Consider the following 18,067-nt stretch of genomic DNA (forward strand, 5'->3'; position numbering starts at 1 on the left):
ACATGAATTTATAATGAATGAAATCGGTATGGGTGCGAGATTTCCTCCAGAGGTGTTCAGCCGATCGGGCGCAGGAGCAAAGGTATCGGGTGCAAGGGCTGGGGATTAGTACGCCTTATGGGATGGGAGATGGACGGTGCAAGGGCGTCAAGAGCAGAGGAGAGGGTGGCATTGTAAGTGGAGACAGCCTTCCTAACAGATCACTAACACCATACTACACTTGTAAGCTTACTGTGGGGTCCTATTTACTAACCTGAAATATGGCAAATAACTCTTAGACCAATGCACCCTAATGAACTGCTTTGCATACAAGTGAATACAATGCAGCTCATTATTATGCAAATTGAGTAATGCAACTTACTGTAAATGTTGGCAAATTACTTTATTCCTGGAAAGTTAACACTAACTGCAGAGGTGGTGTTAACTCTCTCCTAGGAGAATGAGCTTATTAATGCATGAGTGGACACTCTGAGAGAGGAGCTTAACGGTGCTTGCAGTTCTGAAAAAAAGCCCAAACCTGACACCTTCTCCTCTCCAGCACCTGGTGGTCTATTAGTGTCATGACTCTTGACCCACTGGCTACACCACATTGATCCTTGTATAAATATAATGAGCCCCCATATCTCCAGTCCTTTGTATAGAAAATGCATACCTCTCCACATCTACTGAAGTACACCTGCTGCCAGTAAACAGCAGGACAAATCCTCAGTCACTCCTGTCCCAATGCCTCCATTTACCATGCTGCTCTCCTCCCTCCCTCTCTTGCCCCTGCACACATTCTGCAACCATCACCCACTATCTTCCCCCTGCAAGGATTGCTGCTCTCTTATTCCTGCACAGACAGCTCATCTTCCTTTCTCTCTTACCCCTGCCCTTACTGCTGCTCTTTTCCCTCCCTCTCTTACCCCCTAGCATTCTTGTTGTCCTCAATTCTCTCTTACCCCAGCATGCACTGCTACTCCTGCATGCATTGCTGTTCTCCTTGCTCTGTTACTCCTGCACACATTTTTACTCTGTCTTCCTTCCTCTTCTACTCTCCCACCCCTGCACACATTGCTGCTCTCTCCTTCATTTTCTCTTATCCTGGCATGCATGGATTTTGCTCTCTTACCCTGCATGCATTACTGCTATCCTCCCTCAGCTCATAGAGCCCTGCACACATTTCTGCTTTCTGCACTCACTCTCTCTTACCCCTGCATGTTACTGCTCTTATTCATCCTTCACTTACCACTGCATGTATTGCTACTCGCCTCATCCAGTCTCTCTAAATCCTGCCCAAGGTGCTGCTCCACTTTCTTGATCTATTAACCCTGCATGCATTGCTGTTCTCCTTCCTTCCTCTCTTGCATCTCTGCACATATTGCTGATCTGTTCCCTTGCTCTCTTTCTTACTGCTAAAGACATTACTGCTTTCTTCCCTCACTCTTACCCCTGCATGCATTACTGCTCTCCTCCCTTCCTCTTACTCCTCCACTGTCTTCCGTCCCTCTCTTACCCCTCCATGCATGGTAGTTATCCTCCTCTCCTCTCTTACCGATGCACGTATTGCAGCTCTTCCCTCTTGTTCACTCTCCCCTATATGCATTGTAGATCTCTTCTCCCATTCTCTTACCCCTGCACTTTGCAGCGGCCCTTCCTTCCTGTTATCCCTGCACTATTGCTGTACTTCTTCCTCCCTTACCCCTGCATGCATTGCTGCTATCCTCCATTCCTCTCTTACCCCAGGTATTCACACATTACAGCTCTCCTCCCTTGCTCTTTTTGCCCCTGCACACTTTGCTGCTCTCCTCCTGTCTTCTCTTACCCCTGCACACATTGGTGTTGTCTCCCCCTCTCTTACCTCTGCACACATTGCTGCTCTTCCTTCCATCTGCATGCATTGCTGCTGTCCTCCCTTCTTCTCTTATGCCTGCAGAGGTGTTGTTTTTCTCCCTCTTACCCCTTTACAATGTGCTGCTCTCCTTCCTCTCTCTCATAGCCCTGCTCACTTTTCTGCTCCCTTCCTTTCTCTTTTACCCCTGCACATATTGGTGTTCTCTCTATGCCTCTTACCCCTGCACACTTTGCTACTCTCCTCCTTTCATCTCTCTTAACCTTGCATGCCTTGATGCATTCCTCCCTCCCACCCCTGCACATATTGGTGTTCTCCTTCCTCTCTAACCCCTTCAAAATTTGCTGCTCTCCTCATTCTCTTACCCCTGCACACGTTGGTATTCTCTTAACCCAAGCACACTCTGCAGCTCTTCTCCTTCTCTTACCGGTGCCAACTTTTCACAATGATTGGGGATGCTGAATCCATCACCCATTACCCATACTTGGACAAAGAGGAGGTATTTGCTCAATATTGGGGTGCTTGAGCACCAACAGAGCTGGCTCCCACATCGGTGTTTTCTTTCTCTCTCTTACTCCTGCACATTTTGTTGCTTTCCTCCCTCTTTTACCCCTGCACACATTGGTGTTCTCTCTGTGTTTCTCACTTACCCCTGCACACTTTGTTGCTTTCCTTCCTCTCTTCCCTGGATACTTTGCTGCTTTCCTGCCAGCCTCCCTCCCTCTGTCTCTTAGGCCTACACACTTTGCTGCTTTCCTTCCTTCCTCCCTTACCCCTGCACACATCGGTGTTCTCTCTTCCTCTCTTACCCCTGCACACTTTGCTGCTCTCCTCCCTTGCTCACGCTCTCCTGCCTCTGTACTTTGAGTCGGTGTGTGAGAAGAGTGGGAGGGGGCAGACCGGTGGGGGGAGCTGTTTCCATGGCGACGCGGTGCTGGGTCGTGACGTATTGAGGGGGCGTCCCGTGCAGGCGGCGCTATTAAAGGACGGAGCGGGGCGGCGCAGGGAGGGAGACGCTGCCGGGGTTTGGGGTAAAGAGCTAGGAAGTTGGCTGCGGTTGGCAGTCTAGCACCAGAAGCAGATACTGCGGGCCGGTGGCTGGAGTACCGGGAAGGATTCTTCGTCAGGGATAAAAGACGAGAACAGCCTGCCGCCACTGGGGATCGGAGACAGGCAGCTCGCAGCCATGAAGACTCCGGCGGACACAGGTGGGCGGAAGAGCGACGGCACCGGGCTGCAAAGTGCTCTCCAGGCGCCTGGGTAGTTACTCCTGGAGAGATGCCCCCATGTACCGCGGGGTGGGGGTTACATGCTTAAAGTTCTGTGCATGGACTAAGTATTACTCTGTGCATCGTGGCGAGGCGGTACCAAGATTACTTTGAGTGGAATGGGTTGGGGGGGGGGGGGAGGAGGAGGATACGTTAAATATTTTCAGGCTGGTAGGGATCTGTTGCGGTGCTGCTGCGATCGCTCCCCCCACTATCTTGTCGCTTCTCTAAGTCACTCATTCTCTTTGCAGAGTTTCGCTCTTGGGGGACCTGTTGCTTCTTTTCCTTGCAGCCCCCTACCCGCTACTGCATGGTCCGGTTTTTGTGCTCCGTTTTCTTTGGCACTGCACGATGTGTAATATGTTATTAATCTCTCCCCCCCCCCCCCCCCCCCGAATGCGAGTCTTTGTGGCTTTTCTTTTTCTGGCATTTAAAGATTTCCGTTTGCAGAGGGAAGAATTGCTACTCCTGTATTTGGGAGGACGGATAGAATTAAAGAATAATCCCTCTCTACCCCGATCGCTTTTTCCAACTTCCGATTTCTGAAGTTTTTTTTTCTCTAATATGCTGGAATTTATTGGGGGGGGGGGGGGCGAAACAAAGTTCGTGTTAAGGAGCTGGGTTGGAGCGTCGTATGGCTTTCCTGGGCCGTTTTCTTAGTGCTAATGTAAAAAGATCACGGGGCAGCTTTTCCGGCTGGGAGGGGGGCTAGTTCCACGTGCGCGGCTTCTATCTGCGGATAGATTTCTGAGGCGGTGATTTCTAAGCTTCTGCGGGAGGGGGCTGCTGAGCGGGCAGTGATCCCGATCGCCAGCTTACATAAACAAAAATCGGGAACTGGGTTGACCCCCGAGGTACAGAGTCCGTGCATGGATGTCTCCCTCGGGAAGGATCAGGGTGGGGGTGATTAACTCTTGCGGGGGTGGCAGATTAAGCGCACCGCCCCCAGGCTGCACGCTTCCTTTCCTCCTTGTTCGTTGTCTCGTTCCACCTCTCTGAGAGGGTAAAGAGTTAGTTACAAAGTTTCCGAGCTGGGAGGTGAAGGTTCGAAAAAGAAACTTTTTGTTTCCGACAAAAACGTGGTCTTAAGGTGGAGCGCCCCTGTGAAGTGTTCCTTATCCTGGTGTGTGTGTTTTTAACTCGTGCATATGTGGCGAAGGGGATGGGAGGGGATTTCTTTTAAAAATCCGTGCAAGTAGGAAGAGCCGCAGATTATCCAGCTTTGTTGTCGTTAGGCATAAGGCTTCTTAAATCGGAACCTTATCCACCCTCCCTCCCCTTTCCCGGCACCAGCCTTTCCTGGCGCGGTGTTTGGGAGATATAGACATGATTTTCTGGCTCTTGAATGAAAGAGTTGGTTGGCATGGAAGGGTTTAGCAGTGACGGACGAATATGCTGTGGGGAAATTATTTAGAGAGGATTTCAGCGCTAATTTTTAATAGCGTTTGAGACTTTGGAGTGGGAGAGGACGACGACTGTGTCATGTCACTCCTCTTCCCGCTCGGATTCTTTGGACGCCACCTTAAACCCGCCCCTCCCCCTTCAGCCGGATTGTCTCCTTCTGGAATTTGAGCTCCTTTGAAGTGTCTCCGCTGCTGTTAAAACTTGTTTCCTCCTCGGGGCCGAGGCCCGAGCCACATCAACTCCACTCATCGCCTCCGGCTTGGCTCGATCATGGCCAACTGGGGCTCCCGCCTCCCCTTGTTTGGGCCCACGCTGTGCACCCTCTCTTTATCTGATCCTACGTTGCACTCCTCCTACCCCGTGGAATCACTGCCGCCTTCGGGGAAACTTATGTTTTGAGGCAATAGCAGTGATTGGTGGCATAATAACTTGAATTAAAAAAAAAACGATCAGGGGAGGGGAGCTAGAGCATGGCTTGGGACCTACTCTGATCATGACCTTGATCTGATAAGGATGAGGGAATTTAAAAATAAGGTCAAAGTTGAAATAAAAGCGCTGGAGAAGAACAGTAGTAACTAGCCCCCCCCCCCCTTATTTTTGCACGTCGGATCATCGTGCTGCTTTAGCCAAAGTCAGTAACTTTGATTGGGGGGGGGGGGTCTGTTTACAGTCTACTGTCTGGCCCTTTAAGGTCGTGCAGGCATTAGAGTGATGTAATGTTAGTTTTTTGAGGCTCAGATTGAATTCCAGCCTTTTAGCTTTTGGCTCAGGGGATTATCCGAAATGGGTGGTGTAGTTGTAGGGGGAGGGGAAGAATGTTTAAAGAGACAGTAACTTAATTCTACACCATGCACCTTCTGGGAGCCCTGTTTTTTTTTTTTTTTGCACATTCTTGAGAATTTGTGGGAATGCCTATGTCTAAACTTAATATTGGCCTATTTCTAACCATCCACTATCAGATCCTGTAGTCTTAGGAAGAGGAGGTTTTACACTGTGGTCTTCACCACGTCTGTAGTATCAAGTCTAGATGGGCAGCTCTCCATAGAACTAGCAGCTTGTTAGGGATAGAGAGTGAAGAGGAAAGTGTGCAAATTTTTGTGGTTAGAGTACTGTGCCTCACATCCCCAGGGACCTTCCTGTGTGAAAAGATATAATCTGAGGCCCAGGGAATGCTCCAGACACAGAGAGGACACACTGTAGAGCAAGGGTCCTCAAATACCTCAAGGTCCACAACCCAGACCAGTTTTCTGGATTTCTACAATTAATATGTATGAGATCTATTTACATTCACTGCTTCCATTGAATGCAGATCTCATACATATTCATTGTGGAAATCCTGAAAATCAGGCTGGGTTTTGTGGATTTTGAGAACCCCTGCTGTAGAGGCTGCAGACCTCTTTCCCCACCCCCAAAAAAAATCCTCTTGCAGAGGAGCAACTGATCATAACCTTAAGATGGAATGGCACCCTCTGCCCCCTCCCCCACACATGCTGCAGTATGTCATCCTTTTTCATTGTTCCTGAGACACTGATGTTGAAAGTGAGTGGCTGTGAGGAGAAGAGGGTCTAATAGGAAGGAATCTCTTGGTAAGATTTACTTGTAAAATACTTTTAGCCTTTTATCCCATTAGAGTATTTATATTTTGTAATTTTTGTAGCATAACTACCTTACGTTGGTAAATGTTGTGGCCCCTTCACCTATGTAAGATCTTTGCTTACCTTTGAAAATTGTCTCTTGGTGGCCAGCTGCTATTGAATACCCCTTTGAGAAGTACTGTCATGTTTAATAATTAACCCTCTTCTTACCAAGCCCTCAGGTCAAACATGGAGCCCTGTATATCTTCTGTGTGAGTTCTCTAAAGTGCCAGTACAGGAGGGCCCTGTGGGAGGGAGGAATTGCTGAAAGTTTGAAGAGATGGCAGCAGTGAATTTTAGTGGGTGTTAGGACAAGTATTGCCTACTGTCTTGAGGCAGGCACACAGGATACGGTTCTGCTTTAATACCTCTTCCCCCACACCTGTGCAGGCTAGGAACATTTGAAAATTGATTATTGAATGAGCATGGGGATGGAGACATTGCTTCTCCGCCCCCCATCCCCAGTTGAGGATGGTAATACAAGCATGAAACTTGGGGGAGACAGGGGCAAGAACAGTTGAGGGTGAAATTTCAGATACAGCCCAGCTGATTGCTACTCGCCTCCTTGTCCACTTTACTGAATCCTTGTCCTGGAGCTCTCTGCCTTCTTATATTGTATGAGGCTCTTCAGTGCTCATACAATATAAGATTAGCTGATTTTTCCCATCTTGAGCATTTTTATGCAGAAATACTGCAGAAATGGTTGTGTGGGATGTGCTCTCTGACTCAGAGCACAGTGCTGGAGTGTTTGGCTTACAGCGCAGACACTGCGAGAGTGTATCTGTCTCTTTTCTTTCACTTGTATTGCCTGTTTGTGTCTCTAACTCAGCTTATGCTGTGTGAATATATTTGTCTCTAGCTCAAGAGAGCACTGATGCAGGAATGTAGCGGATGGGTTGTCTGTACATTCCTGGAAGGGCGAAACAAGGATGAGAATTTGAACTTTGGAATCCATAAACGCTATTAGCCTGGGGGGTGGAAGGGGGAAGCAGCAACCCCCTTGCCTTCCAGGGACATGAAGTGGGTTTGGTGCCTGGCTTGGTGCAGCAACTCTAGCAGAGACAAAGAGCAAGGGGGTGGGGGCACTGCTTTTCTGAGGACACTCAGTTCTTATGCCATGCCCTGTAGACTGTTTGAGAGACCCCAATACCCCCTCCCTTAGCAGGTAAAGTCACTGCTGGCACCTGTATACAGCCTCTCCTTTTGCTTCAGGCACTGAACCTTTGACTTATCTGTATTTCTGTTGTGGTATATGTGATTATTTTCTAACTTTGTGGTAAGACTTGAGTTAATAGATTAAAAGTTAACTTTTGTTTGTGCCCACTGCCGTGTGGAACGGGATTGCAACCATCTGGATGTGTTCTTTATGGAGTTGATATTCTCCGATAATGGCTCTCCAGTTATCTTACAACAGCAAACAGAAGAAGATAGCAGCGGGTTAAAAAAATAAATCATAAATGCATTAGTCCAATAAAAAGGTATCACCTAAGGATTGTTTGACCTTTATTCCTAGATATCCAAGTGGACTAACACAGTGAATATACTGCTTTATATCAGAATCTGAAGTGGTGAGCTGAGCACAGGCCTGAGCTGGGAGTCAAGCTTCACAGTCCATTCTCCCCTGCAGGAAAAGTATAAGAAAAGTCCTTGTGGGTTGGGGGACACTCCCTGCCTTGGGAGGGACTTTCCACACTCGCTTTGGCTTTGTTTAGTCTCTCTTTTTCTAGTTCATGGGAGATTTCCCTCCTGGGTATTCAGGCTTTGTGTGTGATGTATTCTTTTTCCACCAACTATTTTTACACAGATGTTCCTTTTCCTGTTTTCCAGCTGCATGTGGTGTGTAAGGTGGGGGGGGGGGGGGGGCTGCAGAGGCTGGGTGTGATGGGGAGGCGTGTGTAAGGCTGGAAGTGATGGGGTGGGGGTGGGAAACGGGGGCCAGGGCTGGATGTGTAAATCTGGGAACTGAGTTGCCAGGTGTCTTGCTGCTGCTTCCCCTAGTTTGAGGACATTTGGGTGGGTTAATGCTCATTGCTTCTTCCCACTGTGTGGTTCAAAGTGTAGTGGGGTTTGTGTACTTTGGTGAATGGCTCTTGCAGTCTGGATTCTGTTTAGGAAGGCTGGAGGAGGAGTCAGTCCCCCCTCCTCCAGCTTGGCCTGGTGTGTGGCTGCACACAGAGCCCCTTTCAGAGCTGCCCTGTCCAGGCTGCACCAGGGCCTGATGTCACAGGCTTGTTTTTCCCTCTTTAATTATAAAGAACAGGCATCCTGTGTGTGTCTGACTCAGCCCCGTGGTGGCATGCTGCTCCTAACCTCGGCCCCTCGCCTCTGATGGGGAAGGGGAGGGATGTCTGGAGACTCCTTTTCCGTTGGGGGAGGGATAGGTTGTTTTGAGGCCCCTCTGATTGAAAAGAGGGGTACTGCACAAGCAATGTTAGGTCCGAGGGACATTGTTTTTGGGGTAGTGTACAGATAGGACCCCCCCCCTGTAATAAAGACAGTGTATTGTAGAAGCATTGCTGGAAAGATTCTGCTTACAGAAATGGGACAGGCTGGCTACAGAAAGTAGCATGTTTTTAAAGGTACAAGTCTGGTAGATACTGTTAACAGTAAACTGTGCCAGTCCTCTCCCCACCCTAGGGCCCTCATAGCTGAGCAGCCATTGCTGTAGTCTCTGCAGGTGAATTCCCAGAGCAAGAGTCACTAAGAGTGGAAATAGGAACAAGCTGGCAATACCACCTTCTCCTCTACGCCCTTCCTTTCTCAGAGGCTCCTTTGTAATCTCTCACCCCTCCCTTTTGTACTTTTCAGGGTACCAGTGTGGAAGCAGCAGCAGCTGCTGCCTGTGTTAACACTTGAGCCTTTGGGTTCATCTGGTAATGGAGGTGTTTGATCTGAGCTCACAGCACTCAAGTGAAGAGGGAGGATCTGGTTTGACAACTTAAATTCAGCTGTTACCACTGTGTCCAAGAATGCTTCCTCCTCAAGCTCTTGCTCCCAGTTCTTCTTTCTCATTTGTATGTTTGGGGGGGGGGGGGGGGGTTGAGGACGAATTAGATGTGTGTGTTAATGTTAGTATAGCTTGCCCCCTTCGTTTTTTTAAAGATTGTACCTGAGCAGTTCCTGTTTGACACGTTATGGTGGAGAGGGGTGGATGGCGAAGTTTTTTTTTTTTAAATTCAGAAATGTGTATCAAAAGTGTAGTCTGTATAGATAAAAGCTTTTCCTCACCCAGAATCCCTCTCAGGCTGTAGGTGAAGGCTTCCCAGCAGAGGCAGCAGTTATTTTGGAGGTAGAGCAGTTTGGGGTAGGCCCAAAAGTGGCTTGACTTTTTTGGAAGAGGAGTTTGGGGTAGGCCCAAAGGTGGCTTGACTTTTTGGAAGAGGATAGAAAAATGACTAGCTCAGATTTCAGAATCATGATTAAAACTTGTATTCCCTTAGGCTCTGAGCAAGGTGAGCTGCACTGTTATGGCCATGGTTAGCTGGAGGGTAAGGTATAGCAAATCCCCCTCCCCTCTGAAAATAAGGTAAGGTGTGTGACAGGTTGTGCAGGGCAAGATTGAGATTCTCTGAGGATTGTGTGAATAGTGTTTTCTGTATTAGACTTTTCCCCCCCTTAATTTATATGATCCTGTGTAGATTTGAAATTGAGTATTAAGTATTTTTTCCTTCTTTTCTCTGACAAGCTTATTTTTAGCACAGCTTTTCACTTTCTCTCTTTCTGTGTTCCCGGTTGCTTGGAGACTGGTACACAGTTACCAGAATTTCTCTCTGTAAAGGACTTGTGTGTGTCGGCAAGTTTCAAAGATGCTCTAAGTGACTTGTGTGGTCTTTATTTTTATTTTTCCACACCCTAGGAACATCTGTAGGCCATCCCCCTCCCCCACTGGATTAATATTGGTGTGACTTGTGCAGAGCGGTAGGATGGGGCACAGATGTATTCTCTTGTATGAAAACATTTGGATTGTAGTTCTGATTAACTTTTCCATCTGTATTCCATCTGTAGCCTCTCTCCCCCTTTTGGAGTGGTTGGCACTGGATTTTGGCCTGAGAATAATGTGGGGGTGATGCTGTGCGGGTGTTGTGGTGACATTGATAGGATTGTTTCCCTAATTTAGTAGTTCCCAAATCTGTCCTGGAGGAACCCCAGCCAGTCAGGTTTTCAGGATATCCACAATGAATATTTATGAGATTGTGTTGCATGCAAATTTCTCTCATGCATATTCATGTGGATATCCAGAAAATCTGACTCAGGGATCTTCCCCCACCCCCCCCCCCCCCCCGGTTCCCCGGACATGTTTGGGAACCACTGCCCTAAGTCTAGTAAACTGATACAATGGTTTTCATACTGAAGTAGTGATACATGTAGCTTTCAACAGGGGGGGGGGGTCATTTGAACAGCCCTCCCCCCTTCTTGTATTATAAGGGCATACCGATAATAAATGATTGAATTACCCCATCCATGGGGTGGGATGCTAGAGTCCTACCCTGCAGATGTGTTCTGTATTATGGAATTCTACCAGTTCCCGGAGATGGGGGGGGGGGGGGGGGGGGGAGAGATACTGGAACAGACTCCACCACCTCTACTGGCAGTGCAATTCTGGGTGACATCACAGTTTGGATGCCTTTGTGAGCGTCCTTGTAGTAGCACATGGCTCCCTCAGGCTTCCATTACCCACTTAACAGCTGAATTATTGATGCCTGCGGAATTGGCTGGGATTTGGGAAATGGTGAACTGCAGTTATCCTGTGCCCCCTCTCGCCCCCACCCCCAATACAGTAAAAGAACAGCAGCAGCTGGAAACAGAAGCCCCTTTTATGAATTGGAGAGAGTGAGTGAAAATGTCCTTACACATCAGCATTTTGGGGAGGAGGTGTTATGCAGAGTAGCCTGTGGTATGAATAGTTATGGGTTGTTATGAAACTGGAAAATGCCTGGTGATCAGTCAGTTACTCTCCTACTTGGTGATAGGTATCTGCATTAATTTTTACTGACTTTTTTTTTTTAAATCTCCTACAATTAAGCAAGTGTCTGGCGGACTAAATGTCCACTTCACCTGTGTAATTGTGTCCTCCACCCATGTGCACGTCCACCAGCAGTGTATAATTTATTGTAAACAGCTTTGCCATATTTTGCAATGAGAGGTGATCTAATAAACCATTTTGTCTTAGGAGTGGAGGAGTAGCCTAGTGGTTAGTGCAGCGGACTTTGATCCTGGGAATTGGGTTTGATTTCCACTGCAGCTCCTTGTGTCTCTGGGCAAGTTACTTAACCCTCCATTGCCCAGGTACAAATAAGTACCTGTTTATACTATGTAAACCGCTTTGAATATAGTTGCAAAAACCACAGAAAGGTGGTATATCAAGTTCCAATTCCCTTCCCTCTGCTGTCCCGCCCATACTCTGGTGTTCCACCCTAGGCACACTGGCATTGAAGACTGGTTTTTTTTTTTTGGGGGGGGGGGGGGGGGGAGAGTTGGAATGTATAGATTCCCTGGCTTTTGTGGGAGGGGAAGGGGGTGGAAGTTGTATGTGTTTCCCCTGGAGCTGTATCTGGCACATACTGGCATGGATGAGTTTGTGTGTGGATCCTCCTCACCTGGCTGTGTTGTGACACATAAGTCTTTGTTGCTCAGCAGGAACCAGGAAGTTGGTGTTCTGTTTTGTTCTCCTGCCCCCAGGGACAGTCTGAGTCAAGTAGGGCTCTGGTATGTTACCCCCCTTTCCACCCATGGCCCTACCCTACTCTGCCTTCAGCCAGCAGCACAAAGGCTGGGTGGAGTCCCACCATTGCAAAGCATGATGGGGTATCAAGCTATTGTTTTTCTACTACAGAGCAAACCTTGTTTCCTGGAGTAATTTTTAAAAAGTCTTTTTTGGGGGGGGGGGGGAGGGAAAATATTTGGCTGACTTAACCCGCTTTCCTGTACAGTGCATCAAAGTCTGACACTTTATATGGCGGGTGGCAGGGTGCAAGTATAGTTGAGAGATTTTATCAGGGTCAGGCTGGCATCCTCTCTGTCCTTTCAACCCAACCAAAATTCCTCTCCCCGAGCTGAGGGAAACTGATAGTTGTCAACCACATCCTGAGCTTTGCCTGGTGTGGTCACAGAGCAGTGATGAGTCTGTGTGGTGTTTAACAAGTAAATGAATCAGATTTGACCTGGAAGTGGTGAGAGACCCCCTTCTGTGAGATGCATTACTTTTGTGACAGGGAGCATTCTGTGTACAGGGTGGGTGTTCTGGCAGTTAAGGTGAGGGATGTATACATAAACAGTGTAGCAGAATAAGGCTGGATATTAGAACTTTCTGATTGTAAAGGAGCTAGCTGGCAGGTTATATAAACAGCTGTCTGTGCTCTGTGCTGGTTTAAGGAGAGCAAATCCTGTCTGGGGTACATGGATAAGTTGTGGGTGTCCATTCCAGATCCATTTTCCTGTCATTCTAGAAGTTATGTAGAAGGGAATTTGTTGTAATTGGGGCAGTGGTGAATGTCTGTTTGGAGGCACAGTCTGTGAGGGTAGGCGAGAGATGATGGCTAGCATGTTTAGGGGCAGTAGCTGATGGAGGAAAGGCTGGTTGGAGAAGCAAGTGCCAGGCCTACACTGTCTGACACGAGCCTCTTTAGAAGAAAGGCTGTGCTTGGCCCTGCTGCTGTTCCTGCTAAGAAAAGCCTCTTTGTCTGGAAGATGCAGTGACCTCAGTCTGTAAATATTCCGTGTGGTCGGGAGTTCTGCCGGTTTTTCTGTGGAACAAGTCACGACTGCTGCTGCTCAGGCCTGAGGAAGTGTGAAGGGGATTTTTCAGACACCCGCCATCCCCACCCACACCCACCACACACTTCCTAACCACCCCTTGGAGATTCTTAGCAGTCCTGCTGCTTGTAATAGAAATAGCGTAAACCTTCTCAAACATCGGGAGAACTGGGAGACTAGGGAGCAGCAGCCAAAGAGCATTCTTGCACTCACGAGTTTCCAAATCAAGTTTGGGGGTGGGGAGGAGGCATGGGGTAGGTCACATAATGGATTGTGAGTTTCTGCGCTTCCACCCCGTGCAGCATTTCTGTGAGAAGCACAGGCATAATATCAGTGGCTCACACTGTGTAGATTTTTCTTGGATAGATAGGGTATAGTAAAGAAATTTTTGGTTGATTATTGTCATCTGGTTTTGTTTTGGTCAGATCCCAACATCTCCTCTCCTTCCTTAATATTTCCTAGACTCTCCTCTTTCTTCCCCATTCCCTAATCCTCCTGGCATCCCCTCCTGGGCCCGGGGCTCATCAGCAATGACTTGCATATCAAGATGGAAGGGACTGTAGTGCTTACTGAAGGGTGATTGTTCCATTTGTATTCTTTTTTTTCTTTTTCCTCAGGGTTCGCCTTCCCTGACTGGGCATACAAACCCGAGTCCAGCCCTGGCTCCCGGCAGATCCAGCTCTGGCACTTCATCCTTGAATTACTGCGGAAAGAGGAATATCATGATGTTATTGCTTGGCAAGGAGACTATGGAGAGTTTGTCATCAAGGACCCCGATGAGGTGGCTCGGCTGTGGGGGGTGCGAAAGTGCAAGCCTCAGATGAACTATGACAAGCTGAGCCGAGCTTTGAGGTTAGCTGGGGCTCTATGGGAGTACTCTGTACTGATGACAGCTGTCATCCTTGGTAGACTGCTCCGGGGCTGTGCACCAGATCAGAGTATGGAATCAGATCTTAAATTCGGTCCCGACACTCAGGTCGTCATTGAACTCTGCTCTACCTCTCATATGAGATGAGGGTTTTTCAGGGCCTCACCCTGCAGGAGCAGACAAATAATCATTGTTAGAAACAGACACCAGCTTAATAAGAGTGCTCGCAAATGCTACCTTGGAGGGGCCTGTGGAGAAGAGGCATTTTCTAACTTTTGTTTCCCCAGCTTAATTAAGAACAAGACAAGTAAAAACAAGTGAAAGCTGAGGGGTGGGGTTGTAAACCAACCCTTCATCCAGGGATAGAGTTAGTGTAGTCATGTAATGCATCTCCCAAGCAGTGGTGAGGAGGAAATTCCAGAGTAAAGTTTTGGCCTGTTTGAAGAGGACAGGCCCTGTGGGAGAGGCAATAAAAATGCAAAGAACATGAGAACCAGTGATCTGTCCTTAGCAAAGTGGAATCTCCCACTTTGTACAGGTCCTCAGGGCTTGCTTTCTCTGCCAGAAGGAGAAACTATAGTAAAGTGGAATCTCTCAGTGTGTCCCGATTGCAGAAGTTCTCAGGGCTTGCGTCCTCTACCAGAGACTAACACACAGACTTTTGTAGGCCATGTCTGGATAAGAAAGGAATTTGCTCAAAATGCCTGTCACCTTGTTTTGGTGTATTGTGCCTCTTCCTTACCTGAATTATCCTTCAAGTCACTATTATTATTAATTTGCATTTTGCTCACAGCTTTTTCAGTAGTAGCTGAAGTTGAGTTACATTCAAGTGCAGTAGGTATTTCTCATCCCTGGAGGGCTCATAATCTAATTTTGTACCTGAGGAAATGGAAGGTTAAATGACTAGAACCAGACACCCCTGGATGTCAGGCCTGGTGCTGTAACCACTAGAACAACGCCTTTACTAGGAGCAGCTGATTCAGGCTTCTTGGTTGGGAATTACAATGGCAGCAGCAGACTGGCAGATGTTAGGGCTTGGGGATAGTCATTCTGATTGTGCATTCAAAGTGACCATTGCATATAGCTAATGGTTGGGTATATGTTTTGTTTGTCTCAGGTATTACTACAACAAGCGGATCCTCCACAAGACCAAAGGCAAACGTTTCACCTACAAATTCAACTTCAACAAATTGGTGTTGGTCAACTATCCCTTCATAGATATGGGCATGGGTGGTGAGTCCTAATCCTTCTGCACATATTAGGAACAAGGGCAAACAAGTCCTTGGCACAGCATGTGGTCTGATGGGCGCTGTCTCCTATGGGTTCCGGGTGGGGTTGGGGACGTCTTCAGCAGTGTAGTTTTCCCCCACATATGTGACTGACTGATCCTTTCTATCCTGCAGGTGGACCCATCCCTCAGAGTGCCCCGCCTGTACCCTCTGGTGGCTCCCACTTCCGTTTTCCACCATCTACTCCTTCAGATGTCCTGTCTCCTAGTGAGGATCTGCGCTCTCCGACTGTCTTCTCTTCAGTGGCCCGGCGTGTGGCCCGTGGCTCTGTCAGCGACTGCAGTGATGGAACCTCAGCCAACTCAGAGGTGGAGGAGAGCCTGGCAGAGGAGCAACGTCGTGGGGCTGAACTGAATGCCTTTCGGGGGCCCCCACTGCCCGCCCATGCCCGTCTGGCTCATGAGAGCTTCTTTCGTGTCTACCCCCGACCTCGAGTTCCAGAACCTCTCAGCCCTTTTCCTGTCTCGCCCATGGGAGCTCCAGGGGCCCTGCTGCCCCCTCAGCTCTCCCCAGCCTTGCCAATGACCCCCAACCACATGAGTTATACACCATCACCCACACTAAGCCCCATGTACCCCGGTGGCAGTCATTTTTCTTTCAATCCTGAGGACATGAAACGCTACCTGCAAGCTCACACGCAGAGTGTTTACAACTATCACCTGAGTCCTCGTGCCTTCCTGCATTACCCAAGCATTGTGGTGCCACAGCCTCAGCGACCTGAGAAGCAGCCCCCCCTGACTTTGCCCCCTGAGGACCCTGCACCATTCAAGTTTAAGCTGCAGCCTCCACCACCAGGTAGGAAGAACCGGGACAAGCTTGGGCTGGTGCAGAATGAGGGAGCCAGCACCAGTAGGGTAGCAGAGGGCCCAGCTGGGGTCCTGCCGCAGATCAAAGTGGAACCAATATCAGATGTGGAGTCAGAGGAGGAACTGACGGTGGAGGTGACTGATATTAGCGATGAGGATGAGGAGGTGTTTAAAACCCCCACTGCTCCCCTGGCCCCAGTACCTGAGGAGAGAGCGCCATCGCTGAGATTGGATGGGGAGTGCAGTGGCATCCTATCTCCTGCTGTCGCAGAGAGGGCGCCTGCACAGGATGAGGGTGGACGCTGCATTCCACTGAAGCTGCGTTTCAAGCGACGTTGGAGTGAGGACCAGCGCACTGAGGCATGTGCAGAGGAGGCAGATGATAAGAAGGTGCGGGGCGAGGACAACACGGGTCCCAGGAGCCCTTTTCCTGATGCAGGACCTGCCCGGCGTGTAAGTGCGGACTTGCAGCAGGCTACAGCAGAGCTGTCATTGGAAAACAGGGACTCATGAGCTTGTCTGGTGTCAGCATTGCACTCTGCGCCTTTAACACTTTCCTGCCTCAGAGGTGAGGGAGGATACAAAGCAACCCGGTTTTTACTGCCTTATAAACTCATCGGGATTATTCCGTTGGTTTTTTGGGGTTTTGACCCTTTTCTTTGTGTTGTGACACTTTGGACATCTTTTAATTTGGGGGTGGGGAGGGCCTTCCTATCTTTTCCTGACTTCCTTTTTTGTGGGTATTTTACTTGTTGGTAAATTTCTTCTCTACCTTTATATTCAGCGTATGAACTTTGTTAATGTTTACTTATCTTTCTTTTGAACTTTTTATGGGGGGGAAGTGTATATCTCTCTTTAATTTTGTTGGCTATTCAGGTGTATCAATTTTATTTTTAAAGAAAGCCAGGAAATTAAAAAAAAAATACATATATAAATATATATATATATAATTGGGAAGGGGATTTTAATAGATTTTGCCTCCTTTAAAAAAAAAAAAAAAAAACCAACAACCCAATTTAGAAAAAGCTGTAGTTCCGTATGACCTGGCTAATGTACCTTTTCTGTGTCACCTAAGGGGAAAATTTGTACATGAATGCAGTTAAATGCCTTTTGCCAGCTTTTGGAACAGACATGGTTTTTACATATCAGTTTGCTGGGAAATGAATCAGTATTAAGACCACAAAGTTGGACTTAGGAAAGTGGGGTGACAGCCACCTATTTTAGGCCTGTCCTCTAGAGGACTTCTTCATGCCACTGCAGGCAGCTGCCTTGGTAAAAGATGGGGGATACCTGAGCTTCCACTTCCAGTCCATCCTGCAGGAGCCTCTATGAAGCTTCCCATGCCTGTTGGGATATCAGATTTGGGGATGAACAAATGACCCACCCCCACATTCCTATTTTGGGAGGGAGTTCCACTGTTGAGAAGAAAAAGTACTGTTGTTCAGGTCCTATATATATATATTTTTAAATAAAGGGATATTTGTAACCCTGCTATACCTGCCTTGTGAAGTGGTGCCTAAGTGAGTGCCATATCTGCCCCAGAATTTGCAGTGTTTGAGACATTTTGCTCTGTCTCTGCCACGATGCTGCATGTTCCTAGCTCAAGCAGGTGGCTTGAATGATAGAGCCACACTAGTGCTGGTATGAGCTGTCCCCACCGCCAGGAGATCACCTACACTGTTGCTTTATAGTCTCTCTCAGCCCCTTGACGTAATGTGAGCAGATAACATGGTTAGCTGGGTAAGGGTGGATTGGGATGGCCAAGGGGTCGATAAAAGGGGGAGGGAAGGGCTTTTGGTGTGAGACAAGAACCAGCTGTGCCTTCTGCCTGCTCAGGGATAACATGAGACTTCAGGACATGGCACAGTGCGTAAAGTGTAACACCTCCTCCCCCCCCCCCCCCCCCCAACTTGCTTTATGTGCAGTTGACTCCCGGGCACTGATCACAGGTATAGCTGATCCACCCTCATTCTCCTTTTTTTTTTTTTTGCTGTTGAGGCAGAGACTTTTCCCATATGTGCCTGTGTGTGCAGCTGATCTAATTCCTGCTCCTGACTTTATCCTGTGTACAAGGTGATCTAGGCCCTTCATGCACAGCTGACTGGAACATTTATCCCTCCCTCCGGGTGTGTAGCTGCTGCATGAGAAGTCTTTATTTCTGTGCATATGGTCTCCACCATTCTGGGTTGTGTTAAAAAGCAGAACTTCCTTGGC

At 48.2% G+C, this 18,067-nt stretch overlaps 1 protein-coding gene across 2 annotated transcripts; it reads left to right on the top strand.

Moving 5' to 3' along the window:
- The first annotated feature begins 2,851 nt into the window (after positions 1 to 2,851).
- Positions 2,852 to 16,780, top strand: ERF (ETS2 repressor factor). 2 transcript variants are annotated; one of them, XM_030211643.1, is made up of 4 exons: positions 2,852 to 3,039; positions 13,508 to 13,742; positions 14,876 to 14,991; positions 15,162 to 16,780. In XM_030211643.1, the coding sequence occupies exons 1-4, from the start codon at positions 3,018 to 3,020 to the stop codon at positions 16,364 to 16,366; spliced, it is 1,578 nt and encodes a 525-aa protein (XP_030067503.1). In that variant the 5' UTR covers positions 2,852 to 3,017; the 3' UTR covers positions 16,367 to 16,780. The 2 variants fall into 2 exon arrangements, with proteins under 2 accessions (XP_030067503.1, XP_030067504.1); XM_030211644.1 differs by having other exon boundaries at positions 14,876 to 14,913.
- The last annotated feature ends 1,287 nt before the right edge of the window (positions 16,781 to 18,067 follow it).

Source organism: Microcaecilia unicolor, chromosome 8 (assembly GCF_901765095.1).
Source record: "Microcaecilia unicolor chromosome 8, aMicUni1.1, whole genome shotgun sequence".
NCBI lineage: Eukaryota > Metazoa > Chordata > Amphibia > Gymnophiona > Siphonopidae > Microcaecilia > Microcaecilia unicolor.